The sequence below is a fragment of the Cebus imitator genome, unplaced genomic scaffold (assembly GCF_001604975.1).
Source record: "Cebus imitator isolate Cc_AM_T3 unplaced genomic scaffold, Cebus_imitator-1.0 Scaffold71, whole genome shotgun sequence".
NCBI classification, from domain to species: Eukaryota; Metazoa; Chordata; class Mammalia; order Primates; family Cebidae; genus Cebus; species Cebus imitator.
In genome coordinates this window covers 2,837,224-2,850,715 of record NW_016107386.1, presented here as the reverse complement: position 1 = coordinate 2,850,715, position 13,492 = coordinate 2,837,224, and the positions used below count along the sequence as shown (strand labels likewise).

At 50.1% G+C, this 13,492-nt stretch overlaps 1 protein-coding gene across 1 annotated transcript in view; it reads left to right on the top strand.

Annotated features, from left to right (window-relative positions):
* The first annotated feature begins 3,558 nt into the window (after nucleotides 1-3,558).
* LOC108306271 (transmembrane immune signaling adaptor TYROBP) overlaps nucleotides 3,559-13,492 on the top strand; it is a 16,530-nt gene continuing 6,596 nt past the window's right edge. Inside the window, exons 1-4 of the mRNA XM_017531107.2 lie at nucleotides 3,559-3,801; nucleotides 4,208-4,240; nucleotides 4,405-4,539; nucleotides 4,722-4,771. Coding sequence (XP_017386596.1) covers nucleotides 3,741-3,801; nucleotides 4,208-4,240; nucleotides 4,405-4,539; nucleotides 4,722-4,771 — 279 coding nt within the window. The 5' untranslated portion in view covers nucleotides 3,559-3,740. The remainder of the gene's footprint in view (nucleotides 3,802-4,207; nucleotides 4,241-4,404; nucleotides 4,540-4,721; nucleotides 4,772-13,492) is intronic.

Below are 13,492 nucleotides of genomic sequence, written 5' to 3'. Positions count from 1 at the left end.
AAACAAACAAACTTGATTGTTCTTTGTTTATTTTAAATAGAGACAGGGTCTTACTATGTTGTCCAGGCTGATCTCAAACTCCTGGGCTCAAGCAATCCTCTTCCCTTGGCCTCCCAAAATGCTGGGATTACAGGCATGTGCCACCATGGCTGGCCAGGCTTGATTGTTTGAAAGAATGGTGGAAGTCTGAAGGCGGGGCTTGTTGGGGATAGGGAATAGAGATCATGATTGTGTTTGTGGTGAGTCTGAAGTGCTCCTGGGACGTTCACTCACACATGCCCTGCAGGAAGCTGGATATTCCAGATTGGAAGTCAGAAGCTGTCAGAGATTCTTCCAAGCAGACAGCTCATTGAAACCTGGGAAGTAGAGAGCTTGCTAGAGAGAGGGAATGGTAGTTCAAGACTGGAAAAGAAGCCTGGGAGATGCCCATCTTCCTGAACATGGGGGAAGGAAAGAAGTCAGAGGAGACTAAACAGGAGTGGTTGGGAAGTTAGGAGGAAATCAAGGGAGTGGTTTGGAGATCATGGAAGTTTTGGTGGGTTTTTTTTATTTGTTTTTGTTTGAGACACAGTTTTACTCTGTCACCAGGCTGGAGCGCAGTGGTGCAATCTCGGCTCACTGCAACCTCCACTTCCCACATTTAAGCAATTCTCATACCTCAGCCTCCCAAGTAGCTGGGATTACAGGTGCACACCACCACACCCAGCTAAATTTTGTATTATTAGTAGAGATGGGGTTTCACCGTGTTGACCAGGCTGGTCTCAAACTCCTGACCTCAAGTGATCTGCCCACTTCAGCCTCCTGAATGGATGTTTTTAAGGAGAGAATTAGTATCAAATTGTGCAGGTCAATCAGTGAGGAAGACAGTAAATGGCCAGCAGGTGGTTATTTGGAGGTCACTGACGACTGTTAGAGACTACCGTGTGGTAGGTGTATTGAATGAAGAGTTGAATGGCAAAGAGCTAGAGGTGATTATGGTGATTACTCATTCAAAAAGTCCAGGAGAAGCCAGGTGTGGTGGCTCACACCTGTGGTGGCTCATGCCAGCACTTTGACAGGCTGATGCAGGAGGATCACTTGAGCTCAGGAGTTCAAGACCAGCCTAGGCAACATGGTGAAGCCCCATATCTAACAAAAATACAAAAAATTAGCCAGGTGTGGTGGCACATAACTGTAATCCCAGCTACTTGGGAGGCTAAGGCACAAGAATCACTTGAGTCTGGGAGGTGGAGGCTGCAGTGAACCGAGATCACACCATTGCACTCCAGCCTGGGCGACAGAGTGAGACCCTGTCCAAAAAAGTTAAAATGAAAATGAAAAAAAATAAAAATAAAAACAAAAAGTCCAGGAGAAAGGAGGGAGGGAGAGCCAAGATGGACAAGGTATAGGAGAAGATGCTTGATGGAGAAAGTTCTGGAAAGGCACAGGAGATGTTGAGTTCTCGATAAGAAGAAGGAACTCTTCCTCCTCAGAGACAGGAGGGAAGAAAGGGAAAGTGATGATCCAGGGAGGTTCTGAGGTGGACTGGCAGGCTTGGGGACAAGTAGAGAGGGGTACGTTATTTGAGGAATGGGCTCCATATTTTTGGCCAAGTTAGCGGGACCGTCCTCTAAGAAGGAGAGCAGGGAGCTGAAAGCTTGCAGAGGAAGTCTGTAGCGGTTGTGGAATTGTAACAGGGCGTCACTTACAGATGCAGAGAAAGTGTTTTGCACTTGCTAATAAGGGGTGAGTTGAGGCAGCATGTTGAGTCAGTTTTTTCACCTGCTCTAGCGTGCCCAGGAATGGGAGCCGGAAAAGTAAATGGCAGTGTTGCTTAGGGCTGGAGTGGGGTAGGCAGGATGGCAGCAAGCACAGGGTTGAAGTGGCCGCTATGGAACCAGGGTAAGAAGGGAGAAAGTACAGCCAGAATAGGGGTGAGGGACTGAGAGAAAGCAGAGGGTTTCAGGGACTGGAGAGCAAGTCAACAGGAATGAATGAGGTGAGAAGAGAGAGGATGGGGCTCAAAGAAGAGTTCAGATTCTGAAATTCTGGAGTTTCCAGGGAGGGAAGGCGGTGAGAGTCATGCCAGTTAGTGGCTGGACAGGAAGTGAAAGATCCCGTCCAGAATGGCTGGGCTTGAGACTTTCAGGGCTTCAGTAACCCATGCTGGGGTCAGGGGAGGCTGGCTGGGGAGGCTGGGAATGAAGCTGCTCTCAGCATCCCTAGTGGCATTCAGGTTTGATTTCTTTTTTATTCAAACAAGTGGTATATGTCCCTTTATTGCACAAAGGAACATTCAAATAATTTAAATAAAATAAAAATGGCCCATAATTCCATTCCTCAGAAATTATCAGCGGTAATATGTTGTTGAATACTCTCCCAGATCTGGATAGAGGTATCCTTTCTAATCGAGGCACTGGCAGATTTGGTGTTGCGTAAGGGCCCTTTTTCTTTTCCTTTCTTTATCTTTCTTTATTTTATTTTATTTTTTTGAGACAGAGTCTCACTCTGTTGCCCAGGCTGGAGTGCAGTGGTGCAGTCTCGGCTCACTGCAACCTCCGCCTCCCAGGCTCAAGCGATTCTCCTGCCTCAGCCTCCTGAGTAGCTGGGACTACAGGAGAGCACCACCACACTGAGCTAATTTTCGTATTTTAGTAGAGATGGAAGCTTCTAGTTTGTGTCCTCACATGGAGGAAGGGCTATACATGCTTTTTTAAAAAAACTAAAATGAAGATCACATTACATATATATACAATGGTTTTAAAAATAAACCGTTTTGGAATTTTGGTAATTCTGGAATAATTTTAGATATACAGAAAACTTGCAAAGCTAGTACAGAGTTTCCATACACCTCTTACACAGTTTCCTCTGATGTTAACATCTTGCATTACCGTAGTACATATATCAGAGTTAAGAAATCGGGGGTAGGGCGCAGCGGCTCCTACCTGTAATCCCAGCACTTTAGGAGGCTGAGGCAGGTGGATCACAAGGTCAGGAGTTTGAGACCAGCCTGACCAACGTGGTGAAACCCCGTCTCTACTAAAAATAAAAAAAAAAATTAGCCAGGCGTGCTGTCATGTGCCTGTAGTCCCAGGTACTCGGGAGGCTGAGGCAGAAGAATTGCTTGAACTCGGGAAGTGGAGGTTGCAGTGAGCCGCCACTGCACTCCAGCCTAGGAGATGGAGAGAGACTCTGTCTCAAAAAAAAAGAAAAAGAAAAAGAAAAAGAAATGGGGTCTCGCTATGTTTCTCAGGCTGGTCTCAAACTCTTAGGCTCAAGTGATCCTCTCAGAAACCCATCTCTACTAAAAATACAAAAATTAGCTGGGCATGGTGGTGCGTGCCTGTAATCCCAGCTACTTGGGAGGCTGAGGCAGGNAAAAAAAAAAAAAAAAAGTTGAGTGACTTACTCAAGGTTGCCCAGTCAGGAAGAGGCAGAGCTGGTTTTAATCTAACCAGACGAAGGTCATTACACTGACCCTCCTGTTAAGACGATGTCTGATCCCGATTGGGGGTGGAGGTCAAGTTTGCACTTCATGCACCCTTTGCCCTTCATGTCCAGTTGTTGGTTGGGGGAGCTGGGGCATGGCCTCTGGGTGACTGGGCCTGATTCTTTCTTGGGTTTTGTTTCTGTCTCCCCTCCTCCCCTGTCCCCTCCTCCCTTCTGCCACCACCCACCTCAGACTTCCTCCTTCACTTGCCTGGACGCTGCGCCACGTCCCACCGGCCCTTACAGTGTGGTGTCCAGCAGCATCCGGCTTCATGGGGGGCCTTGAACCCTGCAGCAGGCTCTTGCTCCTGCCTCTCCTGCTAGCTGTGGGTGGTGAGTTGGGGGCTTCCGTGGCTGCCTCCCCGGTCCCTGGGCTCAGCTTGGGACAGGGCAGGGAGCAGGGTGGAATGAGAGAACCAAAACGGGGTGTTGGGACGGGAGCAGGTGCCCGGCCTCCCAGAGCCTGTGGCTTTCTCCCACAGCCTGAGCCCCCAAGGTTTGCCCTCCACTATAAGCAGCAGGGAGGAGGGGACATCTAAGGGTGTCACCACAGGACAAGTTGTGCAGAAGTAACACACACATTCTGGTGGTCCAGACACCAGCCCCCGAGTCCTGCCAGGCCCATTCTCCCCCTGGGTAACCTCCTGGCTGTCAGAATCCACCCTCCCTGGCTTCTAAACTTGTCCCCCTACCCCCATCATAGCTCTGTACCTCAGTTTACCTTCTTTTTCCTCCTCAGGTCTCTGTCCTGTCCAGGCTCAGGCCCAGAGCGGTAGGCCTAGACCCAGCAGTCCCTCTCCCTACCTCCCAAAGACCTCCCTGTCTCCGTCCCTCCCTCACCCTTCCCAAACCTCTCCCCCACCCCACCGCCCGCTGACCTGCTCCCCACTATTCCCAGTGCACACACGCTCACCTCCCCTGACCCCTGTGCCACAGAATGCAGCTGCTCCGCGGTGAGCCCGGGCGTGCTGGCTGGAATCGTGCTGGGGGACCTGGTGCTGACAGTGCTTATTGCCCTGGCGGTGTACTTCCTGGGCCGGCTGGTCCCTCGGGGGCGAGGGGCTTCGGAGGGTGAGTGGGGCTGGCAGGAGAAAACCTGAGGATGTGCCTGGATGGGGGAGGGGGGTCGGGTAAGTTCCCAGATCCCAAACATCCAAAGGGATGGTAATGGAGGTGCTGATTTGGAAACGACAAAACAGCCCCAACTCACCACTCTGCCTGTCTCTGCACCCCATGACACCCCTCGCCTCCAGCAGCCACACGGAAACAGCGTATCGCTGAGACCGAGTCGCCTTATCAGGTGAGAAAACCAGACTGTCCTCCTCACATCTCGCTCCTGCCTGGGGATGTCTGCCCCAGATTCTCCTTCATGCCATCATAGGGACCTCAAAGCCACTCTCCTTAAAGCACCCCCGAACCTTGAAGGCACACAGAGCATCTGTCTGAAACTGGGCTGAATGATCGACCACAAGCCTATGGTCAGCTTAAAATGTGTGAAGACTGGCCGGGCGTGGTGGCTCATGTCCGTAATTCCAGCACTTTGGGAGGCTGAGGCAGGTGAATCACCTGAGGTCAGGAGTTTGAGACCAGCCTGGCCAACCCTGACTCTACTAAAAATACAAAAATTAGCTGGGCATGGTGGTGCGTGCCTGTAATCCCAGCTACTTGGGAGGCTGAGGCAGGAGAATCGCTTGAACCCAGGAGGTGGAGGTTGCAGTGAGCCAAGATCGCACCACTGCACTGCAGCCTAGTGACAGAGCGAGACTCCACCTCAAGAGAAAAAAAAAAAAAAAAAAGAAATCAGCATTGGTATGTTATTATTCACTGAACTTCAGATTTCATTTGGCTTTCAGCAGTTTTCCCACTAATGTCTTTTTCTTATTCCAGGATCCAATCCAGGCTACCACATTGCATTTAGTATACATACCGTTTTGCAACCTGCTTGTTTTACTCCATGTTATGTTGTGAATGTCTTTCAATGATGCTAAACATTCCTCCACACCATCATTTTAATGGCTACATTGTATTCTGTTGATGGTTGTACCACTGCCAGTCCCTACTGTGGGATGCTTATGTTGTTTCCAATTTTTCACTCTTATAAACAAGGCTGGGATGAGCCTCTTGAAGTTAAATCATCTGGGCTATTCCTGTTTATTTCCTTACAATACATTCCTACTCATTGCTCCGGCTAAGGGGGTAACTTTGTGGAGGCTGAGGATACTTCTTACCCAACTTCCCTCCTGAAAGATTGTATTCATTTACCCTCATATTGGCATCAATCATGCTTTTTTTGTTCGTTTATGACAAGAAGGGATGTAAGAGCAGACTGACCCTTAAGAGCGGCTGTCTCTCAATGCCAGTCTTGTCAATACCATATCCTACCTCTCTACCCTCAGCTCTCCTCTAGGCCATGGTGTCTGTGTTGGCCAGGACTGCAGTCAGCAGCTGGCGTGGGGGTTGGGTGTGGCCAGGTTATGGCCCCTGGGCTGTGGGGACACCTCCTGAGCTGGGAGCTGCGGAACGGGCTTTGTTCCCTCCTGCCTGGGCTTTGTTCTTTTTCCTGGAGCTGAGCTGTGGGAGGAAAGGGTTGGGTTGGGGAGAGGGTGTAAGGAGAGAGGGAGCCCTTCTCTCCCCCCATGAAAGCTGAGAGGCACGAGGGCAGCTCCCTGAGCCAGCCGGGGGACAGCAGACGGATTGGGAGAAACGTAACCTCCCCGAGATGCATGCTCCAGTTCAAGCAGGAGGCATTAAGGATGAAATATCTCCTGAGCAACAATTCATCTCTAACTGGGAGGAGAGGGACTCGCTGACATTTAGCTGTGATCAGGGGCTGCACATGCCTGTCTCCAGAAGCCTAACAGGAGCATGACCGTCTGCGTGTACAGGACACTCTGTGTGCATGTGTGCACGCGCACGCATGTGTGTGTGTAATAGGGTGTGAGGAACTGTGTGTGGCTGTAATAAAGCAATGAGTATATGGGTGGCATGATGTGTAAGACACTGCATATGTGATGGGATATGAAGGCTTATGTGTGACTTTGGTGAGGCTGTGTATGCATGTGACAGTACATGTGTAAGGATCTTCGTGTGATTGTGAGGATCTTCAAGTGTGTGTGAAAGTCATGTCTGTTATAGTGCGCTGGAGCCTGTGTGAGCCTGTGTGTGACGTCGAGTAGTGTAGATGATTGTGTGAGTGTATGGTAGGGTGTTGTGCAGTACTCTGTGTGAAAGCCAGATTGACCTTGAAATTGGGCTTGAAACCTCATGAGATTAGGCATACGAGATAGTAGATGTGAAACTGACCCCCAGACTAAGCTAGCCACCACCACCTCAGGACACTGCCAGCCCAGGAAGTGCCTTTGAGAGAGTTAAAAAAGAAAGGCACCCCTTCTGCCACAAAGGCGCAGCCACAGGTGGTGCTCTCCTGGAGACTTCTCGTGCAGTGCAGCCTGCGTAACTCTAAGTGAAGACCCTGTGCAGACCCCCTGCTCTCTTCTAACCGTCCAGTGGAATTTTCTCCACCATGGCCCTTAATATGATTTGACTGTCTTTAACAATTTTGTGTAAATATTTGTTTAACGTATATATATATCTCTCTCTCCTGCTAGGCTGTATGCTCCATGGAGGCTGGGACCACTGGTCTAGGTCTGTCTCATTCAACATTGTCACACTGGCTCCTAGCCAGTGCCTGGGGCAGAGTGGTAGCTCCATGAATACCTGTTGGATGACTGAATGGATAAGACAGGACGTACATGTACAAGTGTGAGAGCACAGGCATATAGAAATGTGGACCTGAGCCAGGGCATCCGTGTGCATTCGCTGGATGTGTGTGCCTGTGAATGTCACTGTCATTCCCGGAAGACCTCCCTCTTCTATTTCCCTTTCTATAATTTTTTTTTGAGACAGAGTCTCACTCTGTTGTCCAGGCTGGAATGCAGTGGTGCAATTACGGCTCACTGCCCCCTGAGTTCAAGCGATCCTCCCTCCTCCCACCTCAGCCCCGGAATAGCTGGGAACACAGGCACGCATCACCATGCCAGGCTAATTTTTTTTCTTTCTTTTCTTTTTTTTTTTTTTTTTGAGATGGCATCTTGCTCTGTAGCCCAGGCTGGAGTGCAGTGAAACAATCTCAGCTCACTGCAACCTCTGCGTCCCGGGTTCAAGCGATTCTCCTGCCTCAGCCTCCCAAGTAGCTGGGATTACAGGCACAGGCCACCACGCCAGGCTAATTTTTGTATTTTTAGTAGAGACAGGGCTTCACCATGTTAGTCAGGCTGGTCTCGAACTCCTGACATTGTGATCCACCCACCTCAGCCTCCCAAAGTGCTGGGATTACAGGTGTAAGCCACCATGCCTGGCTCTCTTTTTTCTTTTTTGTAGACACAGGGTCTCACCATGTTGCCCACACTGGTCTCTAATCCTGGACACAAGCGATCCTCTCACCTCGGGCTCCCAAAGTGCAGGGATTACAGACATGAGTCACTGTGCCCAGCCCCTCTCCTATTTCCTAAGCCCCCAGCTCCAGACAGGCTAAAGGCAGACATGGCCTGGAGACAGGAGGACATTTGAGAAGGAGTCCAGCTCCCGCTTTGCACTGTGTTTGGTTGAGGGTGGCAGGAGTGGTGAAATTGGGCTTATTGGCTGGAGGAACAGCATGGGGTCAAATCCTTCCGCAGTCTACCCTCAATGTTCTCCTGACTCATTTTCCAGGCCTGTTTGAGGTCCTGAGAAGAGTTCTGGGAATCAGGCCTGTCTTCATCTGCTCCTGCTGCTTTAACAAAATATCTTAAATGGGTAATTTATAAACAAGGGATTTATTTACTTATTTAGAGGCAGGGTCTTGAAATGTCACCCAGGCTAGGGTGCAGTGGTGCAATCTCAGCCTACTGCAACCTCTGCCTCCCAGGCTCAAGCCATCCTCCCACCTCAGCCTCCCAAGTAACTGGGACTACAGGCGTATGCCAGCATGGCTAATTTATATGTATATATTTTTAGAGACTGGGTTTCTCTGTGTTGCCCAGGCTGATCTCAAAATCCTGGGCTCAAGCAATCTCACACCTCTGACTTTTAAAGTGCTGGGATTACGGTCATGAGCCACTGCATCCAGCCTGGAAATCTATTTCTTACAGTTCTGGAGTCTGGGAAGTCTAAGATCAATGCACCAGTGGATTCAGTGTCTGGTAAGGTCTTGCTCTCTGCTTCAAATATGACGCCTTTTTTTTGTTTTTTTTTTGAGACAGAGTCTCACACTGTCACCCAGGCTGGAGTGCAGTGGTGTGATCTTGGCTCACTGCAACCTCTGCCTCCCGGATTCAAGTGATTCACGTGCCTCAGTCTCCCAAGTAGCTGGGATTACAGACACGCACCACCATCCCCGGCTAATTTTTTTATTTTAGTAGAGACTTTAGTAGGGGTTTTACCATGTTGACCAGGCTGGTCTCAAACTTCTGACCTCAAGTGATCCACCCGCCTCGGCCTCCCAAAGTGCTGGGATTATAGGCATGAGCACCACACCAGTCCTGAGGTCTTCTTGCTGCATCCTTACATGGTGGGAGGGGCTGGGCAGCTCTCTTCAGCCTCTTTTCTAAGGACGGTAATCCCATTCATGAAGGCAGAGCCCTCGTGACTTAATCACCTCCCCAAGGCCACATCTCTTATTACCACCACAACGGAGATTAGGGTTCCACATGAATTTTGGAGGGACACACTGAGATAGCAGCTGGGCCACAGGCACCTGGGACTGGACAGACCCTTGCAGCATTTCTCAGGAGAGACCCCTGTCCATGTTCTTCAGGCCTATGTTCCAAGGCCAGCCCTTTACACACTGTTTGCCCAACACTGGGGTTCACAGAACCAATTCTGCTTGTGTCTTTTTATTTTTATTTTTTTTGAGATAGGGTCTGAGTCTGTCGCCCAGGCTGGAGTGCAGTGGTGCAATCTCAGTTCACTGCAACCTCTGTCTCCTGGGTTCAAGCGATTCTCCTGTCTCAAACTCCTGAGTAGCTATGATTACAGGCATGCGCCACCAAGCCCGGCTAATTTTTGTAATTTTAGTAGAGACGGGTTTCACCATGTTGGCCAGGCTGGTCTTGAACTCCTGGCCTCAAGTGATCAACACACCTCGGCCTCCCAAAGTGTTGGGATTACAGGTTTGAGCCACCATGACTGGGCCCTGCATGTATATTTATGTGACTTACTCTGGTAGATATAGGAGTTTTTTGTCACCAATGCCACACCAGCCCTACCCCTAGGTATGGCCTAGTCCCTGAGAATGAGGGCCCTGTGGTCTTGCATTTGGAGGGAGGTGTGCCTGGGGGAATACAGAGATGAAAAGGATCGGTTGGCGGGGGGAGATTTGGCAGGGAGGTTTGCAGAAGCAGAGATGAAATGAGCTAAGAAGCATGAAGGGGACAGGAAAGTAAGCATGTTGGGGGCTGAACAGGTTTGGGGCAGAGCAGGAGGCAAATGGCTCAGCATAGGGGCCTGACGATGCCCTCGGTGGGCAGATGGGAGGAGGCTGGAGTTCACCAGAGCCCCAAGTGGCCATCAGCATAGCTAGCCCCACTCTAACCCCTAAAATCTGGGGTGGTTCCTAAGGCTCACTCATGCTGGTGCTCTAGGAACAGAGGTGGGAACCTGCTTAGCTGAGGAAATGCATTCAGAGGGTTTCTTGTGGAAGTGATGCTCTGTCCCAGCATGGCCAGAGAGACCACAGGACAGTTGATAGAAGAGACTCAAGACGGTGGCTGTCCTTGTGTAAACTGCTTCCCCCTCTAAACGAGAGAGGAGGACCAAGTGCTCTGCCAGAGCTCCTGCTCACACTGTGCTAATGGCACTCAGTTATTGGGGCAAAATCCAAGGACTGCGCTCACCCAGTGGCTGCACTGACTCCGCTTTCCCAGCCAAGGCTTAGGCAGACACAGGGTCCTGGGGGTGTCTGTCACACCCCGGAGGCCCCTTCCCTACCCATAGGGGCTCTAACCTTTCACCCTCCTTTCCTGCCTCTACCCCCATTCTCTAGAGTCTGAAAAGCTTGCTGTTTGGTCTGGAATCTGACCTCCTGAGGAGGCACTTCCCTGCCTCTGGCCTCTGGCCTCTGCCCTCTTTCCTAGGGCCCTCAGTGCTGCTTCCCTGGGGGTTCCCAGCCTGCACAGAGACCAGCCCCTCCGAGGCAGAAGATATTTGCTCTGCTCCTGGCTTTGGGAAACCACACCTTTCATCTCCCAGAAGGAGGATCAGGACAGGCTCCTAGGGGATGGGGGAGGGGGCGAGCCTGCTCTCTTCTGTCACCATCCCCCCACAATTTTCAAAGCTGTTTGGTTCCATATATGACTGGAACCAATTGCAGGCAATGTCCCTGTCAGGGCGTAGCTGTGCTCATCCATTACCTGCTGGAATCTCGCCTACTGCCCTCTCAGGGGGACCGGCTCAGGCATTCAGTTGACCCTTGACAAGTTGGAAAGGCCAAGGGTATCTTTTCCTTCCTCTCTTCTCAGTAATGACTTGGTCAGACTGCAGGCTCCTTGAGAAAGGAGTCCTATTCATCTTCGCGTCACCAAAGTCCACATGGTCCACATGGTAGTCACTAAATAAAACATGGAAAAAATGAATTAATGCAAGAGGGGGAAAGGGAGGACTGTAGCCCTTTTCTCTGTGATGGAAGTGCGGCGAGGTTGTGCTTATTAACAGGTATGTCTATGGCCATAATGTCTTCTGGTGGTGGCAAGGGGAAACTGCTTGTTTCCCTCCCACCTGGCCACCTCCCAGGGTCACTCCATCATCTGTTTGCTCAGCATTGGAGGTGAGGTGGGGAGTAACTACTGAGCATTTGGGCTGTCCTCAAAATGTAGGTGGCCTTGTCCACATGCAGGGAGCCACCAACCCCATTTTTTCTGTAGACACTCTCTGCCTTGGGCAGAGCCCTGTGTCAGGCATCAAGAAGGGATCTAGTCTCAAAACGTCAAACAAGAATCCAGTTCCCTTCTTCCTACTTCCCCCCTCCGCCCCCCAACACTCTGGTAAAATTTATTCAGAGCTGTGAATTGGAGAGCAATTCCTTTTGGATTCCATGATCAGATCAAGAGATGCACTTTGGGCTCTGAACTCAATCCAAATGCACACTCTGGGTCCTTTCTATCCCCGTGCAGGGACTCAAACCATGTGTAACTGGAGGAGTTGACTACTTGCAAAAAACCTAGGTGCCTCTGCATCCCTGAGAGGACAAGAGAGTGACAGAGTCCAGGGGTCGGGAGAGGTGACAGCTCCTGCTGCCTCTGACATGGTCACTACCGTTGGTAAATCTGGAGGAGGTCCCTCTCCACAAATGCTTCAGACCTCAAGATCTCACTGTCCATGAAAGAGACATGGGATATCCAAGTCTCTCTCTATGGCACACCTTCCATAAAAGGGCAACATGTCTCCATTCTTTCTGGGGACAACCTTTCTGGGAAATATATGAGCCAGAGCAAGACTATGATGATCTCACAGGACAAGCCAGCAGGGGAGCAGAGAGCTTATCTCCTGTCTGTCTTTCTCTTTCTCTTTCTTTCTTTCTTCTCTTTCTTCTCTTTCTTTCTCCTTCCTTCCTTCCTTCTCTCCTTCCTTCCTACCTTCCTTCCTTCCTTCCTTTCTTTCTTTCTTCTTTTCTTTCTTTCTCTTTCTTTCTCTCTTTCTTCTTTTCTTTTCTGGTGGAGTCTCACTCTGTTGCCCAGGCTAGAGTGCAGTGGCATGATCTCAGCTCACCACCACCTCTGCCTCCTGGATTCAAGCAATTCTCCTGCCTCAACCTCCTGAGTACCTGAGACCGCAGGCACACACCACCATGCCTGGCTGATTTTTGTATTTTTAGTAGAGACAGGGTTTCACTATGTTGGCCAGGCTGGACTCGAACTCCTGACCTCATGATCCACCCGCCTCAGGTTCCCAAAGTGCTGAGATTACAGGTGTGAGCCACCATGCCCAGCCTTCTTTCTTTGTTTACTCACCACTATACCAACAAGGACAGATTTTCTACATTGGTAAGTCCTAGCAGGAAATACACTTTCCCTGCTTCCTTTGGGCTTCAGGGACCAACCTGCCTTCAGGGATCAACTAGACAAACCCAGCCTGTTTGTGTTCAGCAAAGATCCAAGAAAAGATGTTGGCAGAGTATTAGTTCCCCTGAGAGGGCAAGGCAAGGCTACGCTCCCCAGGCCCAGCCAGGCAGGCCTCTGTAACTGGTGGCAGAATGCCCACAGCTAAGTGGCCACAGGTGAGTTATCAACCAACAGCCCCAAAGCTAGAGCATCCAAGCAAGTAAAAAAGACAGAGCAGATTTCAATGGATTGTGGTTAGGACAGGCAAGGAGTCCTGAATCCAAAAGGTCAAACAAAGCAATGGAAACTTGAGCCTGAGGCAAGAATGATTGAGTGAGGCGGTGCCGTGGGGCAAAAGGTACAAGAGCTTATTTTGACCAGATGGAAATGATGGGTATACTCAGACACTTCTAGACAGGAAAAGGGGACCTGGGGGTGTCCTTAACAATGCTGCGGTGGTGGAGATGCTGCAGGGCCTAATTTCATTATTAGGTGATGGTGGAAGTTGTTGTTGTAGTGAGATTCATAGTTATAGAGACTGTAGTAATTACGGTAATAGCAGGAATGGGGTGATGAGTGGTCACAGTGTTGCCATGGTTAGTGGTTGTTGCCAAGGGGATAAAGAGAGTTAGGATGATAACTATTGTCATGGGGAAGGACATGGTGATACTGAAGCTAGAGTAACAGAAACAATCATTTTGGGGTGATGGCAGTATCAGTGAATGATGGTAACAATAATTACGGTCACCAGTGAAGAGGTGATTGTGATGGTGGAGGAGACGTTGACTTGTTATCCAGAGGAGGGCATGATAAGGTGATAAGAATTACATTGGTGGCCGGGCGCGGTGGCTCAAGCCTGTAATCCCAGCACTGTGGGAGGCCGAGGCGGGTGGATCACGAGGTCAAGAGATCGAGACCATCCTGGTCAACATGGTGAAACCCCGTCTCTA